This window comes from Macaca fascicularis, chromosome 4 (assembly GCF_037993035.2).
Source record: "Macaca fascicularis isolate 582-1 chromosome 4, T2T-MFA8v1.1".
Taxonomy (NCBI): domain Eukaryota; kingdom Metazoa; phylum Chordata; class Mammalia; order Primates; family Cercopithecidae; genus Macaca; species Macaca fascicularis.
The window spans coordinates 87,632,737-87,651,908 of NC_088378.1; the positions used below are offsets into that span (position 1 = coordinate 87,632,737).

Consider the following 19,172-nt stretch of genomic DNA (forward strand, 5'->3'; position numbering starts at 1 on the left):
CCTATCCTCTCCATGTTAAAGGTCTTGTTTTGGGTACTGTCGATACCGAAATTAATCTAACTTTGACTAGAAATTGGCTTATTATATTTCCCAGATCTTAAATCACTGTGGGAGCAACTATGCGGAGAATCTTAAAAGATTTCTACGTCGCTTAGCTTGCTTTTTCCACCGGTTCTCTTTCCCGTCTCCCAGACTGTCTCAGAACCTTTTCTTTTTTCTCTTTTGCTTAGTTCCTTTCACACTCAAGCTGTGTAAGGGGATTTAAATTCCAACCCGGAACTCGGAATCGCGCGCCTTGCATGACGGAAGTCGTAGTTTCTGTGACTCCTCCCTTCCCGTCTTTCAAGCCGATTCCTCCCCGCAGCTAAAAACTACAACTCCCAAAATGCATCCTCGGTTTGGCCCGCCCCCGTGCGCACGCGCTCTGAGGCCGCCGGATTTGAATCGGCGGCGTTGTTATTGACGCCATATTGGGGCCGGCGGCGGGTGGGAGAGTCCTACGGGGGAGGGGGAAGCGGTTGGACGTGTTCGCTTGCGGTCGTGCTGCCGCAGCCACCTCGCAATCTCTCTGCATCGATCGCCGCTCTCAATCTACTGACCGTACTCGGGCGTATTAGGAGACGCGTTTCAGCCTCGCGCCCCACAGTGCTGTTTTCGACTTCAGAAAGGATCTGGTCTCAGCACAGAAGCGCCTCAGGCGCGGCGCAAAGCTCGAGCGGACGGCGGGGGCGGCCGGAGCCTCTCCCGGGGGAGCTGCGCCTGAGGAGGCGGAAGAGCCCCCCTGACGCGACTGGCGTGTGCTTCTGCCCGCCACCGCCCCTCCCGCTCTCACCCGGGCCGTCCCTGGCCACTGCCCCTGCCGTGGAGGCAGCGGCGGCGGCGGCTCTGTTTTCCACAGCGGCGCTCTGCGACCCTCTTGGCTCCTGAGCCCGTCGGGTAGGCTCTCCTCGAGTTCCCACTCTTCCCCCTTTTCCTCGCCCTCTTCCTCTCGTCACCCCTCCCCGACCCCGCCCGAGCCCGGCGCTTCAGCTGCCCCCGGCCATGGCGTGCGGAGCCACTCTGAAAAGGACTCTGGATTTCGACCCGCTGTTGAGCCCGGCGTCCCCGAAGCGGAGGCGATGTGCGCCATTGTCGGCACCCACCTCGGCCGCTGCCTCTCCGTTGTCGGCGGCCGCGGCCACTGCCGCCTCCTTCTCGGCTGCGGCCGCCTCGCCGCAGAAGTATCTCCGAATGGAGCCATCCCCCTTCGGCGACGTCTCCTCCCGCCTCACCACAGGTGGGACCCGGCCCCGCGGCCGCCGGGGTAGTCGAGAGAACAGGGGTCCTGGGGCGTGGGATGCGGCCCCTGGGGTGGGGGTACCGGACTGTGTGGTTCTCGTTCTTAGCAAAGTAGTAGGGCAGCCACATTTTTCATTAGGTCCTCGTAGCCCGAGGACCTAATAAGACACAATAGAAATGGGCTGATGTCAAGGGGGTAGTGTTTGGAGGTGGGTAGGGGCTTTGCCTTGTCGGTATTGGGTAGAACAGGGACATCTTTTTCTTTGGGCCGAATGATTGGAATTGTTTCCGTAGTCGCTGGAGACTCAGCGGAAATGATCAGAGAGGGCGATATTATTCGTAAATTTAGGCGAAAGGGTCACATTTCGCCCCAATCTCAATGTGTGCTTGCCGTAATCGATTGGTTGCAGCTATTAACTCTGGGACTGGGTGGTTTGAGGCGAGGCTACAGCCCCTCCTCCAGTTCAGACATGGCTGATTTTAGTATAGTGGGGGTGGGGGGTGGGGATGGATGTCACTGGGGCGAGATCTAGGCCTGTCATTAATCACCCACAAGAACGCCACTTTGGCTGAGTCAAGACCTGTTTCCCTAGCAGGGTCAACAACAAAGAAAACGCTCTTCCCGAGTACTGTAATATGATCATACTGTACATCTAGACCTTGAGAAATCTTGAACTTTTAATAAGTATATTGCATTGAAAATTGGGGCTGAGGAGTTGTTTTTATTTGGAAATGCTTTATTTTTGCCCAACAAAGTATGTTGGGAGAAAACAACCTAGCCTTGAGGATAATGAAGAAATCAACCCAGCATTCCAAGGGACTAAAGACTTTTGCTTTTCATCTTGAAACATTTCCTGAGAGAGACTATGGGGAATGTCTTTTGGCTGCTTTGTAGGGCATGTGTATGCCCAGTTTTTTCTGTACTTTGAAATCCTTGTGTGCCCCTGGCACAGTCCTAGGATAGGCTTTTGTGGATTGAAGTGTAAATGTTTCCTTTGTGTGTAGCATGCAAAGATTTCTGTGTGAGCCTTTAGTAATAATACCACCCTTTAAACAAAGCCTTTTCATAGCTTGATTTAAATGTCTCATTATCATTAGCTTAAAAAAGTGAAGTATATACCTCTATATTTGGTGACTTCCATTTGAAACTGACTTTAGTGGTTTTTTTTAATGTCACATTTTGAAATATTTTCTAAATCCATGGAGTGACCCTCGAATATGCAAGCTACCATTTTTGCTATTAAATATTTGATCTAATTTAAGGACATACTGTTTCAGAGTTGTAGTGAGTTGTCACGGAAATTCTCGGATAAATTTATTTAATGACCTTACTAAACTGTCTTTTAATTAGATTGAAAAGGCATTTGTTGATTGTTAGGCTTTACTTTGGGAAAAAAAAAAAAAAAGAAACAGCCAGTGTCAAGAATGAGCTACTGGTGGTTGACATTTTTGGAATTTGTCTTTTAGTGAAATGGTATCATTGGAAATTGAAATGGAATTTGTACTTAACTAATAAGGCCATTTCAAAATAAGGTCATTAAGTAGCTAACCAGCAATAAATTTCAGTCGAGGGAGTGAATTAATACAGTGCTAGGTTTGGGAATTAAAGTACTATATCTCAATGTGAAAATAATCTTGGGCATGTGTGTAAACCAGTGGGGTATAATATGTTCCCCCCCTTTAAAGCACACTTACTCGGAAAGAACTGTGATCCTTTGTAAACTTGACTTTTCATTGGCATATCTGTAGCGTTGGTTAATACAATTGGCTCCACATTATCTCAAGTTTAAATTAATTGAAGTATCGTAGTAAAACGACTGGAATTATTGGAACTGTTTAAGCCAGCTAATTCAGATTCACATTCACTTTCCAAAATACTGCTATTCTGTTCTTCAAGGTGTTTTTTTGACATCTACTTTGGAAGTTTGATTATATCCTGAAACCTAAAATCGCATCCTAATTGATTGAGTCTGCTGAAAGTTATTCTAACTAATCTGAATATTATCTTAAAAAGTTGACTTGAGAAAACAAGTTGAAATTAAAGTTTTGACTTGCTAAAATTACATTTTTTAAACTGTAGTTTTGAATGACATTCTAAATGTAATTTAATTTGACTTTGTGTTTATATGGCCAATTTGGGGTATGGTCCTGTATGTTTTTTGTAATGCCATAATGGGAGCTGCAGTGTTGTGCAGGTATCAAAGAGCTTCCCCGTTTTCATGTTACTAAACTTGGAAATAATTTTCTCATGCACCTGATTTTCAGCTTCCTATTTTAACACCGATTATTCTTAAACTTTATGGGAGTAAATACCCATCTGTCATTAAAATGAATAGTTAGGATTGGGAGTAGACAGTGGCTTACCAAATTGAGATTGGCGAACTTGTGGGAACTCTTTGTTTTCCTTTCACATCTGTGAGTTCAAATATAATACAAATAATGTAGAATTAGAGTACTAAAGTGAATTTTTTTCAGAGCATGTATACAATTTATTTTTTCATTGTTCTCCTCTGGATATTTTCAGTTTCTGATGGCATAGCTGAAGTCATGTTGTGGCTTTATTAGTTTCAGGAACTTGGATGTCTGTTTTAAACCTTAGCTATCATTTTAGTCATCCCAGGAAGTTTGACTTGACTATTCTTATTTAAATATTTTTCAAAGTGTTGCAACTTAATACTAGGAAAAAGGAAGGACTAGCTGAGCTGAAGGAAGTTAAGATTGCTTTCTTAACCGCAAGGCTTAGAGCCTTTACTATGCTAATTGGCATTATGAATTTTTTAGGGGCTCCTTAACACACAGATATCCCAAACCTGTTTTTTAGGACACCCAAGTGTTACTACTTCAGAAATGCTGTCCAGGGTCTAGGGGTGGTTGGCAAAGTACAGCCATATTTTTGTGTAGCCTGAGAGTTAAGAATGTTCTTTACATTTTTTAAATGGTTGGAAAAGAATCAAAAGAATTATTTTGTGACACGTGAGAATTATGTGAAATTCAAATTTCAGTGTCCATAAATAAAATTTTATTGGAACACAGCTGTGCTCATTCTTTTTTTTTTTTTTTTAAAGTATTGTTCATTGCAGGTGACGATGGCAGTTGAATAGTTGTCTCAGAGAGTGTATTGCCCCCAAAACTCCATATTTGCTCTCTAGTGTTTACAGAAAAAGTTTGCTTACCCTCGTGTGGGGTGTCAGCAGTGAGGTTTATAATACCCCTGGGTATGGGAAAGGAAAAGTGATCAGTGGAAGTAAAGGGAGGGGGGAGTAGAGGCATCGAATATCCTTGGGGAAAGGAATACCTCTAGTAGCTGCATCAATACTTATCCTGGTAAGTTAGTTGAAAACCAAATATGCTTTACAATTGGTTTTTGAAACATCTCGTAATACTACCATTTAGCCAAAAGATTGTCATGACATTCCCAAGAAAGAATAAAACCAAAATATTGCAACATTGTAAGAGACCATCAATCAAATCCAACACATTGTTTTCATTATTATGTAGTGAATGAATGGTCTGAAGGTACCCTTCTGTGAATGTTAATGTATTTGTGAGTTTGTTAGGCACATTAATTCACATTGTTTATGGCTTGGTACCATTACTCTAGTCTGCCTTAGGAATTGAATTCTGTGAAGAGTTAAGTTCCTTTGTAAGAACTCATTGTACTTGCTGGAAACTTGCCATTAAAAATGGAAACTACAGCTTGTGAATGGAGAAGGGTTTACAAGAACATAGATTGTTCACCAGACATTGATGCATGCCTGCAAACGGAGACACCAGCTGGCTTAAATGAAATATAAATGGTTCTAGGCAAACAAATGAGACGTCTGTTGGAGGAGGCAGCATCTCACTTCAGATGTCATTTATATTGAGCCAGAAGTATTTTTTAATATTTTGTGGTTATTTAGACAGCTGTTAAGTTGCTCCTAGTTTCTCACTGGATTTGGCGAATAAATGTTTTTAATGGTCTTTGTACTTTGAATCTTAAACCTGATATTCTATTTAGGACTGTATGTAGCTGCAGTTACTGCGTATTTCTATGACTTATGCATTTAAGAATCCTGTAAGTTTATGGCCATTAAAAACTGCAGTTGTATTCTGATATCGAGATTTTTTTTTTTTTTTTTTTTGAGACAAAGTCGTACCCAGGCTGGAGTGCAGTGGCGTGATCTCAGGTCATTGCAACCTCCATCTCCTGGGTTCAAGCGATTCTTGCGCCTCAGCCTCTGGAGCAGCTGGGATTACAGGTGTGTGCCACCGCACCTGGCTGATTTTGTGTGTGTGTGTATTTTTAGTAGAGATGGAGTTTCACCATGTTGGCAGGGCTGGTCTTGAACTCCTGACCTCAGGTGGTCCCACTGCCTTGGCCTCACAAAGTGCTGGGATTATAGGTGTGAGCCTCTGCCCCCGGCTTTTTGTTTGTTTGTTTGTTTTGAGATGGAGTCTCACTCTGTGGCCTCGGCTGGAGTGCAGTGGCGCAATCTCGGCTCACTGCAACCTCTGTCTCCTTCCTGGTTTCAAGTGATTCTCCTGCCTCAGCCTCCCGAGTAGCTGGGCTTACAGGCGCACACCACCACGCCCAGCTAATTTTTGTATTTTTGGTAGAGATGGGGTTTCACCATGTTGGTCAGGCTGGTCTTGGACTCCTGACCTCATGATCCACCCACCTCAGCCTCCCAAAGTGTTGGGATTACAGGTGTGAGCCACCGCTCCCGGCCTCCATGGCTTTTTTTTTTTTTTTTTTTTGAGATGAGTCTCGCTCTGTCGCCCAGGCTGGAGTGCAGTGGTGCAATCTCTACTCACTGCAAGCTCGACCTCCTAGGTTCACACCATTCCCCCTGCCTTAGCCTCCCAAGTAGCTGGGACTACAGGCGCCTGCCACCACGCCCGGCTAATATTTTGTATTTTTAGTGGAGACAGGGTTTCACCGTATTAGCCAGGATGGTCTCCTGGCCTCGTGATCCGCCTGCCTCAGCCTCCCAAAGTGCTGGGATTACAGTTGTGAGCCACCGTGCCCGGCCCCCGGCTTTTTTATTAAGGTAGAAAAATAAAGCCTAACTTGAGCACAGCAACACATAGGCTAAACATGGCTAGATAGAGGTTAGCCCCTCTTCAGGTGTGGAAGGTACTAGTCACTGTGGTTGCCATGGAGACATAACCTGAGATGTAAAGGAGAATAATATACATTTCTTCAGATTTTTAATGGTTTTATAGGAAAAAGAATGTAGTACATATTAATCAGGTCTTTGTTTTTTTTGAGACAGAGTCTTGCTTTGTCACCTAGGCTGGAGTGTAATGGCACAATCTCAGCTCACTGCAATCTCTGCCTCCTGGGCTCAAATGATCCTCCTGCCCCAGCCTCTCAAGTACCTGGGGCTACAGGCGTGTGCCACCATGCTGAGCTAATTTTTGTATTTTTTTTTTTTTTTTTGTAGATGTTGCCCAGGCTGGTTTCAAATTCCTATGGCTCAAGCAATCTGCCTGCTTCGGCCTCCCAAAGTGCTGGGATTACAGATTTGAGCCGCTGTGCCTGGCAGGTTTTTTCTGCTAAGTGTTTTGATAGACCTAGAAAGACACAGTGATAGAAAGCTTTCGTTTTGAAAGATTGGGAGTAAAAGCTTCAGTGGAAGTGCCCAGTTGTGAGTATCTTTCCTATTTGAAAAGAGATTTTTCTCTTTATTAAAGAAGAATATGAAGTAATAGCATGGGTTAAGTTTGGGCCTCTTGAATAGTTGGTTCATGAAACTAGATAATGGTATTGGGAGTGGAAGTAGGTATTTTCAAGTACCTATCAGCGAATTAGTTAACCAGGAATTTGTAGTCCCTGTGTTAACCCTATGCCTAACACTGTTGATTCACAGAATGTTCTCTACATATGTGAAATTGCAGGGAATTTCTTGCCTTTGAGAGAACTACCTGCTTTTAAAAAGGTATGAGAGAAAATACTTAAGCCTATACAACCCAATCAGGCATCTGAAGTTGCTAAAGAAGTCTTCACAGATGGATTTAGTTCAAAGAGATTCATCTTTAATTTTATTGCTAACTATAGGATTGTGGAACTCAGCTTACCTCCAGTGTTTCTTAGCTTTCTAAACACACCTGAGAGATACATTCTCAGCAGCAGTCTCGCTGTAGCCATGACTGTTTACAGGAATGTCTCCTGAATTTTTGGGGGCTGTGATGAGTCATTGGACTTGAATATGGTGCTTTGAAAATAGCCCACAAGATTCTTATCTGCCATACCTTTCCTTTTAATGTCACAAATAGTTTTAAAATACTAAATTTATTTGTTGAGTTAATTAAGTCTTGACATTTCCCAAGGTTCTTAGAGTTGCTATGGTTGAAAAGAAATGTAATTTCAGTTTTACCCTGAAAATCTGTACCAAATTTTCTTTTTAGACTGTTCTATGACATTGTCATAATGTGTAACATTTTTTGACAAAAAATGTGACTCAAACGAGTCGTAATAAATACTGCAATTAGTTTAAGACTTTGAATAATACTTTTCTGAGGCACTTTAAGTATACTCAGTATTCATTTTTCTGGATAATGATGAGAAACATAGGTTACGTGAATTACAATATTTTAAGTAACCCCATGTGTAAGAATTTCTCTATTATCAGATATTTGCTTATCGGAAGAAACATTTTTAAGGATTTTACAGGATTTTTAGAAGAAAATACTTTTTAATATGAAGTTCTGATTTATTTCTAAAGAAATTTATTTGTTATAACAAGTTTCTCACATGAGATGATATTGTAGCCATGTTAAGCAGGGAATCCTTACAGGTAATTTAAAATTCTAGTGGATGTTAGTTTGTCAGCTTTGATATTTATTTTGGGCCTGTTGATCAGAATTTTACAGTATAACATATTTTGTAATATTTCTTGTGATCAGGATTTTACAGTATAACAGTTTTTGTAATGTTTCTTATATTTCTTACATGTAGGCTTTGTTGGGTGGTGAACTTTCTAGCACTAAGAAAGCAGCTCATAATAATATACTTTTAGTTTGTCCTGGGGTGTAGCTTTTTTTCCCTTTAGTTTTTATCTGTCAAAAGTGTCATAAGCAGATCATCTTGAGATGTACTAGTGGATATTCTGATTTTATTAACATTGTTATCTTTCCATAAATACAACTTCTGGATTTGACTTTTTAGGTCCTTTGATGTACTGGATTTTCTTAACATTATTAAAACTTTTAAATTATTCTTCTAGAAGTCACTTGTTCGAACCCTTATGAGCCTCATTTCAGTTCCAGATACTGCACTGGCTAGGCAAAGAGTAAGAGTCTCTCTTGAGAGACTGATGATAGAGCAGCCACTGTTGATACTTTATTAGCTAGCACTTTATGCTTTATCAGTATACCTATTTTCATTTCTTATTAACATTTTTCCATATTAGTGTTCATTTCCCCTTTGATAGCCTAAGTATTAAAATTGGTTTACTGATTAATCACTTTTGAAAAAGTTTTTTTCCTAAAAGTGTTAAGGCTTGTTTACTAAGTTTCTGAAATTGTGTCAGTATATGATGTGTATTCTCACTTTGGTTAGCATTAATTTTCATTTCTGTTAATGTTAATTCTTATAAAACTCCCTCAAAAAAATCAAACTAGACAGAATGGTTGGAGAGAGGGACTTGGATTTTTCTTTTGTTTCTTTTTGTTGAACTGATTAGCAAATGAAGAGTAGAATGTACAGTGAAGTTTGAAGAAAGCCAATTTTTCAAACATGACTGTCCCTCTGAACTGTGCCTTTTAATTATGAAAGGAGATTGCCTTGTTCCTCCCACTAAAATATGATTATCTAGAAGAACTTCTCTAAGTGGTATACTTGATTTAAAGTATAGAAGATTTTAGTTGCTGTGATAGAGAGGGGGACTTGATGCTGTCTGTGGCAATCTTTCATAGCCCAGGGTAAAATAGTGCATTATCAGAGCCTGGCATTGTAATCAGTTGTACACTTGTGGAAATACTGACCTATCAACTTGGAATAATTCTTCACTTTTTTTTTTTTTTTTTGAGATGGAGTCTCGCTCTGTCACCCAGGCTGGAGTGCAGTGGCATGATCTCGGCTCACTGCAAGCTCCACCTCCTGGGTTCAAGTGATTCTCCTGCCTCAGCCTCCTGAGTAGCTGGGATTACAGGTGCTTGCTGCCACGCCTGTGTAATGGTATTTTTAGTAGAGACAGGGTTTCACCATGTTGGTCAGGCTGACGTCGAACTCCTAACCTCGTGATCCGCCCACCTGGGCCTTCCAAAGTGCTGGGATTACAGGCGTGAGCCTCTGCGCCCAGCCATTTCTTAACTTTTAAAACACCAGTAAAACATTCTGGTTAGATACAAATGCCTGTCCTAAGAGGAGGCGTTTTAGACTCTTTAAGCATCCCTTATTTACATTTCTGGATGTAACATGAAGAGGTGTTACAATTTTTTTTTTATAGCTAGTGATCGCTGTTTCAGGAGTCTCATTAGATGAGAGTTATGCTTCATTTTGGTTATTGCCTTTTTTTGGCGGGGAGGGTTGGAGTCTCACTCTTGTCACCCAGGCTGGAGTGCAGTGGCGCAATCTCACTGCAACCTCCACCTTCTGTGTTGAAGCGATTCTCCTGCCCTGGCCTCCCGAATAGCTGGGGCCACAGGCACATGCCACCACACCCGGCTCCTTTTTTGTATTTTTAGTAGAGATAAGGTTTCACTGTGTTAGCTGGGATGGTCTTGATCTCCTGACCTCGTGATCCGCCAGCCTCTGCCTCCCAAAGTGCTGGGATTACAGGCATGAGCCACCGCGCCTGGCCGGTTATTGCCTTCTTGACAATCGCATTTTTTGAAGTTTCAGTGTATGAAAGTATAAATTATGCATAGTATTGATGTCTCTAACTCCTATTTTCTAAAAATTAGCTTTCCTTATTGTGATATTTTGAGACAGAGTCTTACTCGGTCGCCCAGGCTGGAGTGCAGTGGCATGATCTTCGCTCACTACAGTCTGCCTCCTGGGTTGAAGCGATTCTCCTGCCTTAGCCTTCTGAGTAGCTGGGATTACAGGCATGCGCCGCCACGCCCGGCTAATTTTTGTGTTTTTAGTAGAGACGGGGTTTTGCTATGTTGGCCAAGCTGGTCTTGAACTCCTGACCCCAGCTGATCTGCCCGCCTCTGTCTCCCAAAGTGCTGGGATTACAGGCGTGAGCCATCACGCCCAGCCCATTGTGATTTATTTTAACGTTAGATGCTAATAGAATTTTGACTACTACTGGATAGGGTAGTAGATGTTAAGAACTTGGGCCCTGAGGTCAAACCTGGCTCTGCCATGTTCAAGCCGTGTGACGTTTCAGAAGACACTGAAGCAGAGCCTCATTTTTCTCATCTCAGGAAATGTGCACATGATGATAGTAGCATCTGCCTCTTAGGGTTGTTGTGAGAATTAAGAGCATTTACTGGCCAAGTGATGGAAACTGTCTCAAGAAGGCAACCTCAAATGGGACTTTTACTGACCAGCAATTTTGCCTTTCGTTGAATAAACCTGCCGTCTACAAAAGAAGAGTTGCCATCAAATCACAGTTTTTTCATTGTTTTTAGTACCAGCACTACTGACATTTGAGCCTGTCCTGTTTTAGTATCGAGGATTAAATAATTATGAAAGCACTGTATACAGTGAGGGAAATATTCCACTTTTCTCCAAAGTAACCTTATCCTCTTGATTATTCCCTTTTTCTTCTCTCAATTTGATCTTTGCTTTTGGCTTTATATATTCCCAAGCCTTTCATGAGAAAGTGAAAGAACAAAACATACTCATTTTCCTCCAGCTATCTTCTAGATCTCTTCCACTTCAAAATCAAATTCAAAGAGCTTTCAAATAGTCTGTTTGCTTCCATTTCTTCAGTTCTCAATTCCTGACATGCCTCAAGCAGCTCCTGTCAGGTCATCAGTGACTTCCATGACACTCAATCAGTCCTCCTCTTATTTGACCTTTCTTTCAGCATTCTTCCTGCTGGCACACTACTTTCTTTTTGAAATGCTTTTTTTTCTTCTTTGACTATAATTTCCCTCTACTCCCTAGCTGTTCTTTTTGTCTTTACCTGGGCATTAAACCTCGTAGTTTTTTAGTTCTAGCTTTAGCTCCATGCTTATCTCACTTAATAGCTCCCTAAGCAGTCACATGCCTGCTCCTGACTTCAGTTTCCATTTACAGATGTATCTGTATTTAATTTGTATCTTCAGTTCGTTCAGACAGTTCCTCTGTAGTTCCAGCCATGGGAAATTTGGACTTTTTTTTTTTTTTTTTTTTTGAGATGGGGTTTTGCCCTGTTGCCTTGGCTGGAGTGCAGTGGTGCGATCTCAGCTCACTACAACCTCTGCCTCCTGGGTTCAAGCAGTTCTCCTGCCTCAGGCACCCAAGTAGCTGGGGTTACAGATGTATATCACCATGCCTGGCTAATTTTTGCATTTTTAGTAGAGACAGTTTCACCATGTTGGCCAGGCTGGTCTCGAACTCCTAGCCTCAAGTGATCCGCCCACCTTGGTCTTCAAGGTGCTGGGATTACAGGTGAGAGTCACCATGCCCAGCCTAGTTTGGACCTCTTTATCATCAGATCTTGTTAGCGCTTTCCCTCTACCACTAGAAGTCAGAATTTTTGTGAAATCCATTGACTTTTATTTATTTATTTATTTATTTATTTATTTTTTTTTTTTGAGAGGGAGTCTGGCTCTGTCGCCCAGGCTGGAGTGCAGTGGCCGGATCTCAGCTCACTGCAAGCTCCGCCTCCTGGGTTTACACCATTCTCCTGCCTCAGCCTCCCGAGTAGCTGGGACTACAGGCGCCCGCCACCTCGCCCGGCTAGTTTTTTTTTGTATTTTTTAGTAGAGATGGGGTTTCACCGTGTTAGCCAGGATGGTCTTGATCTCCTGACCTCGTGATCCGCCCGTCTCGGCCTCCCAAAGTGCTGGGATTACAGGCTTGAGCCACCGCGCCCGGCCTACTTTTAAATGTTCACAACTAATTTACAAAATACATGGCATAAATAAGAGATGTATGTGGACTTCTAATCAGTGCCTTATGGTGTGAGAGGTGGTCTTTTTGTTGTTGTTGAAACCGTCTCACTCTGTTGCCCAGGCTGGAGTGCAGTGGTGTGGTCTTGGCTCACTGCAGCCTCCATCTGCTGGGTTCAAGTAATTCTCCTGCCTCAGCCTCCCTAGTAGCTGGGGTTACAGGTGCCCGCCATTATGCCCGGCTAACTTTTGTATTTTTAGTAGAGATGAGGTTTCACCATGTTGGCCAGACTAGTCTCGAACTCCTGACCTCAAGCCATCCGCCCACCTTGGCCTCCCAAAGTGCTGGGATTACTGGCGTGAGCGACTGTGCCTGGCCTGAGAGGGGGTCTTAATTCCTCTTTTAAAAAGCGGTCATGTTGGTAAAGTAAATGAATTGCTTCATCATCAGTCACATAATGATGAATATGAATTTCTTTTTTTAAAGTGTATTAGGAGAGATGGAGTAATCATTGTATATAGGTTAATGTCATGTAATGAGTTTTCCTAAGTAGGTCCAATCAAGTTAAATTAATTTGCAGAATATTTTCCTCCTAGGGGAGGGGTATGTCTAACTTAGAATTACACTTGATCTTAGCCAAAAGGCTGAGAAGCAGTGAACTTACAACTATAAAAACCATTCAGGTGAGGGTGGCAAAATGATTTTAAGTTAGCTTAGATATTTCCGTACTTGTAATAACCGGGCTGCTAACATCTTCCTTTCCTTCCTCCCCACTCCCTAGTATGTCCAATAGTAAACCAACCACTTTTTAAAAAATATTCAATTAAAGGTTTTTTGTTTGTTTTTTGGTTTTTTTTGAGACGGAGTTTCGCTATTGTTGCCCAGGCTGGAGTTCAATGGTGTGATCTCAGCTCACTGAATCCTCTGCCTCTAGAGCTCAAGCGATTCTCCTGCCTCAGCCTCCCAAGTAACTGGGATTATAGGCGCCTGCCACCATGCTCAGCTAATTTTTTTGTGTTTTTCGTAGAGACAGAGTTTCACCAGGTTGGCCAGGCTCATCTTAAACTCCTGACCTCAGGTGATCCACCCACCTCAGCCTCCCAAAGTGCTGGGATTACAGGCGTGAGCCACCGCCCTTGGCCAAGGGAGTTGTTATTTTAAGCAGGGGCTAGAAACTTTAAATACGCATAGTTCCAGAGATATAAATGATTTAAAGTAAACTAGGAGGGAACTAGTGAATTCCAGTCCTGACCAGCAGCATCACCTCATAAGGAATGCAGAATCTTAAGCTCCACCCTGCAGGGTCTACATTTTAACAAGATCCAGAGTTAATCTGTGTGTGCATTAAAATTGTAGAAGCACTTGAGAACTTAGGCCCAAAAGGTAGCAGTCACTTTGAATCTTCAGCTGAGTTTTGCCATGTTACCTGATTTTCCTAAGAGTTGTCAGAAGTCTGACTTTATATGTAAAACCACCCAGTTTTTAAATGACTACAAATTAACGTGTTTTAAAAAAATCATGTCCGTGGGGCTGAGTTTGGCCTGTTAGTCATCAGTTTTGAAAATCCTGGTTCCAGGTATGCTTTTTTTGTTTGTTTTGAGACTGAATCTCGCTCTGTTGCCCAGGTTGGAGTGCATTGGCACTATCTCGGCTCACTGCAGCCTCCGTCTCCCAGGTTTAAGCGATTGGGATTACAAGTGTGCACCACCTTGCCCGGCTAATTTTTTTGAATTTTTAGTAGAGACGGGGTTTTGCCATATTGTCCAGGCAGGTCTCAAACTCTTGACCTCAGGTGATCCACCCTCCTCGGCTTCCCAAAGTGCTGGGATTATAGACATGAGCCACTGTGCCTGGCCCAGGTATGCTAATGTTTTTTTGGGGTGCCTGAACAAGTTGTTACAGGAAATGGGTTTGTTCTTCAGCTTGATTGTGCTGTACTGGAGTCCTCAAAGAGTCTGCTTTCTCAGTCTGTGCAAGCTGGCTTAGGTTCTACATTTATACTTACATAATATTTAACTGTATAAAAGGCATTCATTTATCTTCCCTACAGGAGGAGGAACAACTGTAATCACTACAAGGCCAAATTCTTTCATTTCACTGGTACTGTGTAGCCAGTGCTACTTATTTGAAGTAAATTACTCAATTTGTTAAAACCCTGCAGGTAAATACCATTGCCCTTGTGGCTGTGGTTAATTGGAATAAGAGCTGAATCTTTTGCTTTGGAACCAAATGTTTCTGTAGCATGTACATTTTGGGTTTTGGATTTGGGGCAGTTCAATTTCCACTTCTCTATTTATTGCCCTTTTTGTTTTGAGATGGAGTTTCATTCTTGTTGCCCAGGCTGGAGTGCAGTGGCTTAATCTAGGCTCACTGCAACCTCCACCTTCCCCCCGGTTCAAGTGATTCTCCTACCTCAGCCTCCCGAGTAGCTAGAATTACAGGCACGTGCCACTACACTTGGCTAATTTTTTTTTTTTTTTGTATTTTTAGTAAAGATGGGGTTTCTCCATGTTGGTCCGGCTGATCTTGAACTCCCTGCCTCAGGTGATCTGCCTGTCTCAGCCTCCCAAAGTGTTGGGATCACAGGCGTGAGCCACTGTGCCCGGCATCTTTTTTTTTTTTTTTTTTTTAAAGACAGGGTCTTGCCGGGCACGGTGGATCACACCTGTATTCCCAGCACTTTGGGAGGCTGAGGCGGGTGGATCACCTGAGGTCAGGAGTTCAAGATGAGCCTGGCCAACCTGGTGAAACTCTATCTCTACTAAAAATACAAAAATTAGCCGGGCTTGGTGGCAAGCGCCTGTAATCTCAGTTTCTCTGGAGTCTGAGACAGGAGAATCGCTTGAACCTGGCAGGCGGAGCTTGCAGTGAGCTGAGATCACACCATTGCACTCCAGCCTGGGCGACAGAGCGAGACTCCATCTCAAAAAAAAAAAAAAAAAAAACTCAAGGTCTCACTCTCGCCCAAGCTGGAGTGCAGTGGCGCCATTGTAGCTCACTGTAGCTCACTGTAGCCTGGAACTATCTTTCTGCCTCATTTTGCCAGTAGCTGGGGACTACAGGGGCAAGCCACCATACCTTGCTAATTTTATGTTTTATGTTTTGTAGAGATAAGAGTTTTTGCTTTGTTGCCCAGGCTGGTCTCAAACTCCGGGCCTCAAGTGATCCTCCTGCCTCAGCCTTGCATGAGCCACTGCATGCGGCCATGCTTTCTTTGTTATATTTTGGTAGCTTGTAAGTTATTTGAGAAAATACTTAAAAGTAGTTAAGAGCTATGTAACAATAGCAACAAGGTTAATGTATCCGCTTAGTGTAAATATAAGCTGGAGATGTAAAACTTAACATTTACCTGCAGTGTTTTAACAAATTGAGTCGTTTCTTTCAAATAAGTAATCGTTGGCTATATGTACCAGTGAAATAATAGTATTTTAAAGTGAATTTAAAATGGCATCTCAGCTCATTCTTTATAGTTAAATAGCTCTTGGTTGGATAAGAATATTGTCCTTAAGATTCCATCAAGGAGAACATAAGAACTGTTTTAGTTTCAGAAGAGATGATCCTGGGAAAATAGCCAATTAATAAAGATGGGTCTCCATAGCAACTCCAAGTTGTGTTTTGTTCTGTTTGAAAATGGAATTTTGCTCTTGTTGCCCAGGCTGGAGTGCAGTGGCGCAATCTCAGCTCACCGCAACCTCCACCTCCCGGGTTCAAGCGATTCTCCTGCCTCAGCCTCCCGAATAGCTGGGATTACAGGCATGCGCCACCACGCCCAGCTAATTTTGCATTTTTAGTAGAGACGGGGTTTCTCCATGTTAGTCAGGCTGGTCTCGAACTCCCAACCTCAGGTGATCCGCCCACCTCAGCCGTCCAAAGTACTAGGATTACAGGCATGAGCCACCGTGCCCCGCCCAAGTTGTGCGTTTTAATTTAGAAAGTAATCATGACAGTATCTAGTGTGTAGTTCAGAACCATACATTGCTCTGTTATTTTGGAACAGTGTCTTAGTTTTAAGTCATAATGGCTACTGCAAGTTTTCTTTACTTAATTATGTACAGGTTTTCATATCATTCGTGTTCCTGACTAGAACTGGCAGTTTCGAGATTTTTTTTTTTTTTTTTTTTTTTTTTTTTTTTTTGAGACTGAGTCTTGCTCTGTTGCCTGGCTGGAGTGCAGTGGTGCGATCTTGTTTCCCTGCAACCTCCGCCTCTCGTGTTCAAGCAATTCTCCTGCTTCAGCCTCCCAAGTAGTTGGGATTACAGGCGCCCACCACCATGCCCGGCTAATGTTTGTACTTTTTTTTTTTTTTTGAGACGGAGTCTCGCTCTGTAGCCCAGGCTGGAGTGCAGTGGCCGGATCTCAGCTCACTGCAAGCTCCGCCTCCGGGGTTCACGCCATTCTCCGGCCTCAGCCTCCCGAGTAGCTGGGACTACAGGCGCTGCCACCTCGCCTGGCTATTTTTTATATTTCTTAGTAGAGACGGGGTTTCACCGTGTTAGCCAGGATGGTCTCCATCTCCTGACCTCGTGATCCGCCCATCTCGGCCTCCCAAAGTGCTGGGATTACAGGCTTGAGCCACCGCGCCCGGCCTAATGTTTGTACTTTTAATAGAGACAGGGTTTCATCATGTTGGCCAGGCTGATCTCGAACTCCTGACCTCAGGTGATCTGCCTGCCTTGGCCTTCCAAAGTGCTGGGATTACAGGCATTAACTACTGCGCCCAGCCCCAAGATTTCTTTTTTAATCCCATTGTTTGCATTGTCTTTCTAGGTCCACTTTCATTTTGTTTTCCAAAGATATTCCATGGAGAAATAAATGGTATTGATCTATAAAATGATCCAGAGGGACCCCATACACCTAAACTTAAAACTGCTAGCGAAACCTTAATGTTTGATCTAGTAATGATGTCTGGAGGAAAACAGTAAAGCTTTATGGGTGTGGAGCAAAAGTTTCTAGTTTCACATGTCAGATTTTTAGAACTTAAATGTATGGACCCTAGAAAGATACTTTGACAGCCCACCCTTCTTTTGTGGTTCTCCTTAAAGTTATTTTTAGTTGCTTCTAATTCCATGTTCTTTGCTCAGTCTTACCTTGATGCTGTTTGTCCTGCCCCCATCAATTCCATTATGCTTTTTATCCCGTAACTACTTTCTCCTGTTTATATTGTTGACCTTATTCATGGTGCCCAGCATTTCCTAAGTAATCAGTGGCAACTAGAAAGAGGCCTTTTATTTCCACGTTTACGATATTTACTTATTTATTTTTTTTGAGACAGAGTTTTCTTTCTTGTTGCCCAGGCTGCAGTGCAATGGCATGATCTCAGCTCACTGCAACCTCTGCCTCCTGGGTTCAAGCAATTCACCTACCTCTGCCTCCCAAGTAGCTGGAATTACAGGCATCCGCTACTACGCCCAGCTAATTTTTGTATTTTTAGTAGAGATGGGGTTTCACTGTGTTGGCCAGGCTAGTCTCAAACTCCTGACCTGAAGTGATCCTCCTGCCTCGGCCTCCCAAAGTGCTGGGATTAAAGGTGTGAGCCACTGCTTTCGGCCTCCTAATTTGTTTTTAAAAATATTCCAAAGAAATAAGTGCTGACTTGTTGATACCACCTAATTAGCAATTTTAGTGACATGTACTAGTTGTTTTTTTTTTGAGACGGAGTCTCGCTCTGTCGCCCAGGCTGGAGTGCAGTGGCGCGATCTCGGCTCACTGCAAGCTCCGCCTCCCGGGTTTCCGCCATTCTCCTGCCTCAGCCTCCCGAGTAGCTGGGACTACAGGCGCCACCACCGCGCCCGGCTAATTTTTTGTTTTGTTTTTTTTTTGTTGTTTTTTTTTGAGACGGAGTCTCGCTCTGTCGCCCAGGCTGGAGTGCAGTGGCCGGATCTTAGCTCACTGCAAGCTCCGCCTCCCGGGTTTACGTCATTCTCCTGCCTCAGCCTCCCGAGTAGCTGGGACCACAGGCGCCCGCCACCTCGCCCGGCTAGGTTTTTTTTTTTTTTTTTTTTTTTTTAGTAGAGACGGTGTTTCACTGTGTTCGCCAGGATGGTCTCGATCTCCTGACTTCGTGATCCACCCGTCTCGGCCTCCCAAAGTGTTGGGATTACAGGCGTGAGCCACCGCGCCTGGCCTATTTTTTTTTTTTTTTTTTTTTAAGTAGAGACGGGGTTTCACTGTGGTCTCGATTTCCTGACCTCGTGATCCGCCCGCCTCGGCCACCCAAAGTGCTGGGATTACAGGCGTGAGCCACCGCGCCCGGCCGACATGTACTGGTTTTGCGAATGAAAATGCTGTGAGTCGTAGAACTTGCTAATGACTTCCACTTAGCAGTATTTTATGGTAAAAGAGGTAGTTTTTAGGATTTAGTAAAAGAATATACAGCCATTTGTGTGCTGTAGCTTGTCTTGAAGATAACTCTACATATTTTGCTCTAAATGGTTGCTGCAAATTCAGTCTATGCCTCATAAGCCAAATAGGAAGGCATATGATTAAAACTGGAATATGCAACTGATAATACAAGTGAAGCTCGGACTTCTTTTTTCTTTAATGAACTTTAAATTGTATTGGCAAGACAATGTCAGATATTACATGTACCTTGGATAAAATGTTAACTTGCTGGTTTGGTAAGAGATGGCCAGATCTAAGTAGCTTAAGACTAAGTAGACAAGTACTTTACTGATATGTAGAAGGCCTTTATCTACCTGGTATGAAAGCAACTCAGGTCACCCAAGTATCTAGATTGAGCTTAGCAATGGGGTGGTTGTAGAATATTGAATCCGAGGAAGTTTCTTGAGTTTATCAGCTTCAAGACTGTTCATATCCCTGGACTGAAATAAATTGAGCTTGAGGCTTGCCATTGCAGTTAGCTGTTTGCTACTTGTGCGGTTGAGATCTTGGCCAAGTTAAATTGGACCCTTTACTG

The 19,172-nt window shown here is 43.1% G+C and overlaps 1 protein-coding gene across 1 annotated transcript in view; it reads left to right on the plus strand.

The window, feature by feature from the left end:
* Nucleotides 1-467: 467 nt before the first annotated feature.
* AKIRIN2 (akirin 2) overlaps nt 468-19,172 on the plus strand; it is a 29,090-nt gene continuing 10,385 nt past the window's right edge. The window contains exon 1 of the mRNA XM_005552393.3: nt 468-1,276. Coding sequence (XP_005552450.1) covers nt 1,042-1,276 — 235 coding nt within the window. The 5' untranslated portion in view covers nt 468-1,041. The remainder of the gene's footprint in view (nt 1,277-19,172) is intronic.